We start from the raw sequence: 8,749 nt of genomic DNA, 5'->3' as shown, positions 1-8,749 counted from the left end.
ACTCGACGGCACTTAACAACAACAACAGTGGCAAGAAGCTGCACTGCAATCCCAGAGGTGTGCAGTTCAAATCCACCAGATGCTCTGCTGGAGAAGGAGGGGCGATCTCCTCCTGTACCAGTCAGATCTCATTTGATGGTACACACACACACACAAATAGTAAAATAAAAATGTAAACAAAAAAAGGGGAAAAATAAAAAAATACAGAATGAACAAATATCTCAGAAGTAAGAGTATATATTTCTCTTAACTCTGAGAAAGAAAAAAGGAGAAAAGGATACGTGAAACCACTTTGTTTCATCCTCAGACGCCGCCACTCACGTAATACCTTCTTTTACTTCAATGAGAAGAGCACAGCCTTCTCCTCCCACTGCTACTCCCTTACTCACCTGAAAAGCTTTCGCTGTGCTGTTCAGAGAACACAGTCGGTGGTTGTTCACCTTGTTCCAAGCTGGGGAGTGCAAGAGGTTTGCTATGTCGATAACCTGTTCATGAGAAAACAGGCATCTTAGACACACTAGATTGGTAATAATTAAAAGAAGATGACAGAAAGTAAAACAGAAGAAAATTATCAAAGGTACAGAGTAAAGACTTTTCTGTGAGGCACAGAAAGAAGTACAGCCAGGAGTAGACTAAGAACAGGTGACTTCAGAGCCCCACAGACATCCCATAGATTTCAGCACCGGGGAGAGGAAAGGCCCATGCCAGGAGAGGGGTCCTCACCGATGGACACCAGGTTTCTGTAGTTCTCCAGCATCACGTCCCGGTACAGGGCCTTCTGAGCACGGTCCAGAAGCTCCCATTCTCCCCAAGTGAAGTTCACAGCCACGTCACTAAATGTCAGTGCATCCTGTAAGAATAAGAAGACACTGTTTAATGAAATACTTCCCAACTGATGATACCAACGAAATGTGAGGGAAGCTGTGTTCAGCTCTTTTCCTCAATGTCGGCTGCTACATCTACCTACCAAACATGCTTTTATTCAGATATTTCAGAGAAAACAGAAGAACCTGCGTGGATAATTTTGAATTTGTACTTTCCGTAATTCAGCTGCTCATAACATCGGGATTTACTCTAAAGTACAGAAGTAAAAAAAATCTTCACAAGCTAGAAACATATTTATACACACACAACAAATGCACATGTACACAACACAAACACGTATTAGAACTGTATCAACAGCGAAGTGAGCTCCCACTGTTGTAAAATGAGAGTTGGCTGATCAGGTAACAGAGGCACTGTCAGAATGTGTCTAATTTAAGGGGATAAGGATGGAATCTACCTGCAACCACACACTTTTATCAATTCCCACACAGCTGTTCCTTTCACGGCACTTACAGAACACAGACACATCATTAAACACAAATGGTTCACTAAGGAACAGTCTGATTTTGGTTGTCACCACCTGCTCTGCCACGGGCCTCTTCTGGGTTTGGAGCCAAAAATTCTCTCCAGGGCCCCTTCCAGGTCTGTTGTCACTGTTTCTGCTGCAGAACCCACAGATATGTCCTGGTGTCACCGCTTAGAGGGAGTTCCCACCTCCTTTTTTCTCTACTTCCTTCCTGTCGTTGACTGAGGATCAAGTGTTAATAATGACACAGAACCCCAAGAATGTATAAGTAAGCAGAGGTAAAGCAGGGGGGTGAGCAATTCAAACAACTTATGCTCCAAACCCAGCTTCCCTGGGCCTTTATTGAAATCTGCCAGGGAGCAAATCATAGAGAATTTTATGCAAATTAAGCTAAGCTTTTTCTATTGAAAACCTTATGCTTGACTAGCAGGGGGAGGGGTTAGCAAATACTATACAAGTATTACGTAAATTGTTTGGTTTTGATTTTAATTAAAGACCTCTCAAGAGTCGTGAAGAACAACAACGTAAGGCTGGAGACTAAGGTGCACCTGATCCAGGCTATAGTCTGCAATTACGTGCTATGCTTCGGAGAGTTGGACAGTGAATAGGGATGATAGAATTGGTGCCTTTGAGTTGTGGTGCTGGAGAAGAATGTTGAATACACAAAGGACTGCTAGGAGAACAAACAGGTTTGTCCTAGAGAGGGTGAAGCCAGAATGCTCCTTGCAGTCAAGGATTCTGAAGCTTCGTCTGACATAGTTTGGGCATGTTGCAAGGAGGGACTGGTCCTTGGAGAGGAACATCATAATTGGGAAAGGGAGGGACGGCGCAGGAGAGGAAGACCCTCGATGAGATGGATCGTTCTGTGACTGGAGTGGTAGGAATGAGTGTGTTTGAGACGGCGAGATTGGCACAGGATAGAATGGCGTTTAGGGCTCTTGTACATAGGGTCGCTATGAGTTACAAGGGACTCAATGGCACATAACAACAACAACAAAGCTTACAGAGACATTGGGTTTCAATTCATACATTGCTGCACACTTTCCTCCCTACCCAATCTTCCTCTAAGTTTGCTCTTCTCCTTGAAGAAAAAAAAATTATTTCATTTGTTATACAATCCTCCCCCCTCCCTAAGTCCACGTTACTATACAGCTCTTATTTGGAACTCTTGTCATGAAAATAATACCTAACCCTATATTCCTTTAAACAGTTCTCTCCCTCATCTGTTCCAATGTGCTGTTGTTGTTATGTGCCGTTGAGTCGCTTGCGATTCATAGCGACCCTATGTACAACAGCCATAAATTCTGCTCTGTCCTGTGCCAATCGCACTGTCTCTGACACTCACATCCTGATTACCCCAGTCACTGAATCAATCCAACTCATAGAGGGCCTTCCCCTCCTGCGCTGTCCCTCCACCCTCCCAAGCACGATGTCCCTCTCCAAGGACCAGTCTCTCCTTAGAACATGTCCAAAGTATGTTAGACGGAGCCTCAGAATCCTTGCCTCCCTGTTTCAATGTAGTATACATTATTTATCCCCTCTTTTATTAAATTTCTCCCAACCTCAATGTCTGTCCCATTTTACAACAGTGGCACTATGCAGTATTTGTCCTTTTGTGCCTGAGATATTTCACTCAGCACCATGTCCTGTAAACTCTTAAGGGTTGCCTTAGTGCCGACCTCTGTAAAACTAAAAAAACTGCCTTAGTGCTTCAGGGTGAAATCCAGTTTGTATGCAAACCTCCCTCATACAGCATTGGTTTATTATAAATATTTATGTATGAAATTCTGTTTCTTTTTTTACGTCTCTCTGTCTTACAAACCTCTATGGAGTTGACCGGTAATATGGACCCAACTACTTCTCAGTTTGAAGGCATAGCCATGAATGAACAAATCTCCTTTGGCCTAAGAACTTTTTTAAAAAAAGTATATTTTGAATTTTTTTAAATTTTATTTTATTATTTTTTGTGTGGGCCTAAGCACTTTTAATGTGCACAGTAGGTGTGGGTAGCCCACAATTCATATTCATCATTTACTGAATAATCTGCCACACGCATAGAGATTACAGGGCAGGGCACAGCTGCAGCCAGGTGGAAAATATAAAATTACATTCTTCCTGGGGAGCTCTGGTGGCCTAGTGGCAAGGAGCTGCAACTACAATCCCAGAGGCACCCGGTTCGAATCCACCAGATGCTCTGCCGGGGAAGGAGGGGCAATCTCCTCCTGTACCAGTCAGATCTGATTTGACAGTACACGCACACAAAAATAATAAGATTTAAAGAAAAAAAAATTACATTCTTCCCGACTTCCCCTAGAAATGTCAATCACCCCAGATGATAGTTAACATACGCTCCAGGGTTGAAGACTAGGGCAAAGGTAATGCCTCATGATTTATGAGAAAAATCTCTCAGGCCCTTTTCCCAAGGAATCAACAGAGAAGGGTCAAGAGAAGGATGTCTGGTGTCAGATTGGTAACAAGGTTGGAGCGATGGGTATTCCAACCTGTACCTCACAGGAATCAGCCTTCAGTTGGGACTTTGGGACGCACACTCTCTCCCTTGTCACAGAACTCTTTAGACAGGCAAATGGTGAAAGGGTCAGACACATTTTTTTAAATTATTATTATTATTATTTAGGTGTATACTGTCAAATCGGATCTAACTGGTACAGGAGGCGATTATTCCTCCTTCTTCAGCAGAGCATCTGGTGGATTTGAACCGCGCACCTCTGGGATTGTAGTGCAGCTTCTTGCCAGTAGGTCACCAGAGTTCGCCCAGACACATTTTTTTAAATACAATAATGTAAGTTTATTTTTCAATCGTCTCAAGTTCTACTTGAATAAATGGCTCTGTTGGACAACTGTTCTCCAAGCAGTGATTCAGGGATATAGGCCACTCTTCTCTTGTGGTTCAACCTTGGTATGTTCTCTAGGATACCTTTCAAGATTGCCAACGAGCCAACAGGTGAGAGGAATGGAGCACAAGAAAGGACATGATCACCTACCTACTTTTGTATCAAACATGACACATCGTAGTTCTGTTCACAATTCGTTGGTCATAATTAGACATATTATGAACCAAGATCAAGGGAGGCTTAGTAAAGCAGAAGAGTTCACATAAATACAATGGGTCCAAGGCTATACTCACCCACTAAGAATTCATTTTGTTCAGCGTACAAGTGAATTCTCCACTTTGTTCTAGACACTGAAGTCTAAGGCATGTTGTGATGTGAAGTAAAGAAGGAGCTTGATCTTCTTAACTAAGGTCAGTATGCCCAGAGATTAAGAACATAAACTCCTGCCTCTGAATATCAAGGTTTGAATCCTGGTTCCTCTGCTTCTTAGTAAAATTACCTGAAGTCAATCACCTAACCTCTCATATCTGCAACACAGAGATCTTAATAGTCTCTACCTCAAAGTGTTGCTGGGGCCCAGACACATTTTTAGAACAGACAAGGGAGCTCTAACAATCTCGAAGCAGATATTATGCTGTGTTGTTAGTTTAGTATTAATCTCACTCCTGACATATTTCTCATATTCTACTGACAGATATCGAAGTTAGAACTGACTCAATTTCACACCACTGTTGCCATTTAGTCAGAATTAACTCATAGCCTTCCACCAGTTGTCAGAGACTGTAAATGACATGAGGAGAGATTACCCACTTTTCTCTTCAAGTCTGGTGAAGTCAAACTGCTTCACTTCATGGAACCACTAAATTGTGTCTCTAGCTTTTACTTTCCCAGTTTCCAGATGAATGCATTTCTAACGCCTCTACCAAACTATCAGGACACAAAGGGACATAAAACAAACCAACACTCACCTGATCCTTTGCCATCTTCCTAAGTTCTTGGGATGTTCCCAGCCCCTGGAATGCTCGGTCTTTATCTTCACTTGAAAAGTTCTCCCTCCTCTTCAGCAATCTCCGTCTCCCATGGATGGTGTCCCTAGAACAGACAAGACACAAATCCTTCAACAGGAGCCCGGGTCAGCTCTTCCTCATAGTTTCTGGACCTGGGTCTTTGCGCCACTATCCAGAGCTAAGACATGCCGTCCACTACCTTCCATCACGCTCTACTAATTTCTCATACCTACTATTACTAATTTATACCTTCTGCTAATTTCTAATCCCACAGCCCCAGTGGGACTGAAATCCATCACAACAGTTACACAAACTTGACAGAATCTTATTCACGATTATTGGGTTTACTTAAAGTAGTTAGATGGTTATAATTGAAGCTGGTAACAGGGTACAATTTCTCAGTCAAGACAGCTACGAGGTGGCTGGTAGAGCCTTTTATTTTATTTATTTTTTTTAATTTTTTTTTTGTTTTATTATTTTGTGTGCATGTATCGTCAAATCAGATCTGACTGGTACAGGATGAGATTGCCCCTCCTTCCCCGGCAGAGGATCTGGTGGATTCGAACCGTGCACCTCTGGGATTGTAGTTGCAGCATCTTGCCACTAGGCCACCAGAGCTCCCCTGTGGTAGAGCCTTCACACTTCAATCATGTGGCTTTGCCCAGTGTCACAAAGCTCTTTTAAGTCCTACCAATTAAGGCATGACCTCCCAAGGTCTCCAGCAAGCTTGGGCGAAGAAGCTTCTTCATCGCTGGTAGTGAGATTCCTCAAATATTTGCTGGTGAATCTGCTCAGTTAAACCCATTAGGATGATGAAACAAGTCCATTTTCTTCTGGATAGACCAAGACTTCCTATTTGCATGTTTGTGTCCCATTTGACGAGTGTTTTCCCAATCCCTTGTCAAGGTCAAGTAAAATGGACTATGAGTGATTTTCCCAACCCCTTGGCAAGGTCAAGTACAAGGGACTTCTAAAGACATTTTGAAAGGGAGCTCTGGTGGCCTAGTGGTAAGACGCTGCACTGCAATCCCAGAAGTACACGGTTCAATTCCACCAAATGCTCTTCTGGAGAAGGAGGGGGCAATCTCCTCCTGTACCAGTCAGATCTGATTTGATGGTACACGTTAAAATAATACAATAAAAAATTAAAAAAAAAGACATTTTGAACAAGAGACCCACTACACTGCATACTTCCTCCTTCATTCAAATGATTCTGTTGCTGTGAGGAGTCAGGACCTGGAGGGTGAAGGGAAAAATCCAGATCTACCCATCATCTCTAGTCCCATTTGCTGTAAGTGCTTTTGGCACCTTTGTCAACACAAAGTCCTCAATCCTGGTGACTGTGCCTTTATTCCGTTAAGTCAGAACCATTTCCAACAACGGGCAATATTCTGATTCAGAATATGCATAAATGTGGGTAAAATATGTGTTTTTCAAAAATCGCAAATGAACCGTCTGATACATACGTATGAAAGGAAAAAACGTGTGTTCCCTACAAATTGGTGCTCAAGTGAGATATTACATTGCAGAACAGGGACCTCTGGTGGCCAGAAGCTGCACTGCAATCCTGAAGACACAAGGTTCGAGGTCACTGGCTGCTTTGCAGGGAGAAGGATGGGCAATCTCCTCTCCTGCTATTAACCACCTCTCAGCACCTGAGAGTGGGGTGGAGCTCCCCGATTGAACAAGCGTGGAAGGAGGAGTGGCATCCACTTCCATAATAGCTTGCCTCCGGAAACCCTATGAACTTGGAGAGAGGATGAAAGGCACCCAAGCGTCAAGGACTCTCCTTCATAGGGTCCCTATGAGTCGCCTGCGACTCGACGGCACTTAACAACAACAACAACAACAACACCTGAGAGATTCAGCTATGGGTGGGTTCCGACGCTATCACCCACAACAACAACAACAAAGACACGTTTTCTTTAAAAGAGTCCACATAAATCACTAATTATAAACTGAAGAGTATTCTGCTGGAGTTACTTTAGAAAATACTGACAGGCCACACAGATACTTGTAAAACAGATGTTTGTAAAAATAGATGCTATGTAAAACGAGGCAACCACACGTGAGTTTTGACAAATACTTATGCCTGAAGCATACATCTCCAAGGAGAGCTGTCTGAATGACTGGCTATTTTAAATGTAGAACCATATGTGATGCGATAGATTAATTTTATAGGGTCATTCTTTTTTTAAATATTATTTTATTATTTTGTGTGAGTGTACCGTCAAATCGGATCTGACTGGCACAGGAGGAGATTGTCCCTCTTTCTCCAGCAGAGCACCTGCTGGATTTGAACCACATACCTCTGAGATTGCAGTGCAGCTTCTTGCCACTAGGCCACCAAAGCTCCCTTAGGGTCATTCTTGCAACGCCTCTCATATCTACCAGCTGCTCCTCAGAAATGGGCAATCTCCTCCCATGCGATTTAAAGTCTCTGAAAAGAAGAAGGATGAATTAGCATGGATTAGCTGTGTTACAATGGAATAGACAACATGTGATCTTTGCTTTTTTGTAATAAATCGTCAATTATGGATAATATTTTAATTCTGTGTAGCCTCTGCAGGAAAGTGCCGTGGAATGGGGGGGAGATTTAAGAGCCACGATGGGGAAAAGCTTGGAGGGAGGCGGATTCCATTTCCCAAGCATCAGCCTTGTGCCCTTAATGATTCCCTCTCCCCTTCCAGAAGCTACAGGTCAGCCAGACACCCCGACTGTCATTTCACAACCGCCCCCTGTCCCCACAGCCAAGGTTCCGGGGGTTCTGATCTTCCAAAAAGCTTCGTGCTCACAACCTGCAGAGAAGAGACACAAACCCATTCACTCCATTACCAACAGGACTAGACGCCCCTCTGATCATCATTCCAAGACTCTGATGTCATCGAGTCTCTTAATTCCTGAAAGCAGACGTGGCACACGTGGAAGACACCCCCCTGCCATCCTTAAAAAGTTGAGCGATCTGTAAACACTGGACTCGACAGACCTGAAACCCCAAAGGGACCCAAAGCCATCTACCCCCGCAAATGCTTCCCATGAAGGCTTCACACTCCGTCACATCCAGACACTCACGTCGCCTGATTTCAAGATAAGAGACGCACACCGGTCTGTTTTGACTTGTTTTTTCCCCCCAAAATAACCCAAATTTTCACAAACTGGCATGCATTCCCCTAATCGTCTTTGAGCTTCTGCACACATAAGAACAGCAGGCGAGAGGCCTATCGGCCTACGGTGGCCCTGAGAGTCCGCAAACACTCGGAGCGCGAAAAACCTGCACACCCTTCCTTTCCGAATGCTACGCATTTATTCCACTCAATTTTAAGGGGAAAAAATGCACACTGATCTTTCTGAAGTGCTTTTCTATGATTTCCCAAATAAAGTTTGTAGAAGGTTGCAGCCGCTTCTTTAATTGCCTTGACGGCTTCGCTTACGGTGGCCGACGAGGGTGGAGGAGCCTTTCCGTACAGAGCAACATGGCGGCCCTCTAGTGGAGGTAGCCATGTCTGCATATGTGCCGTACAACAATCACCTTTTTAAAA

At 43.6% G+C, this 8,749-nt stretch overlaps 1 protein-coding gene and 1 pseudogene across 1 annotated transcript in view; one reads left to right on the top strand and one right to left on the bottom strand.

The window, feature by feature from the left end:
* LOC102848072 (zinc finger protein 615-like) overlaps window positions 1-847 on the bottom strand; it is a 7,674-nt gene extending 6,827 nt beyond the window's left edge. Inside the window, exons 1-2 of the mRNA XM_006897316.1 lie at window positions 724-847; window positions 390-485 (exon numbers count right to left, since the gene is read on the bottom strand). Coding sequence (XP_006897378.1) covers window positions 390-485; window positions 724-757 — 130 coding nt within the window. The 5' untranslated portion in view covers window positions 758-847. The remainder of the gene's footprint in view (window positions 1-389; window positions 486-723) is intronic.
* Window positions 1-8,749, top strand: part of LOC102853270 — a 246,556-nt pseudogene that overhangs the window by 196,046 nt on the left and 41,761 nt on the right.

This window comes from Elephantulus edwardii, unplaced genomic scaffold (assembly GCF_000299155.1).
Source record: "Elephantulus edwardii isolate Elephantulus edwardi_28Jun2011 unplaced genomic scaffold, EleEdw1.0 scaffold00208, whole genome shotgun sequence".
NCBI classification, from domain to species: domain Eukaryota; kingdom Metazoa; phylum Chordata; class Mammalia; order Macroscelidea; family Macroscelididae; genus Elephantulus; species Elephantulus edwardii.
The sequence above is the reverse complement of the archived record's forward strand: the minus strand, read 5'-3'. Positions and strand labels throughout refer to the sequence as shown.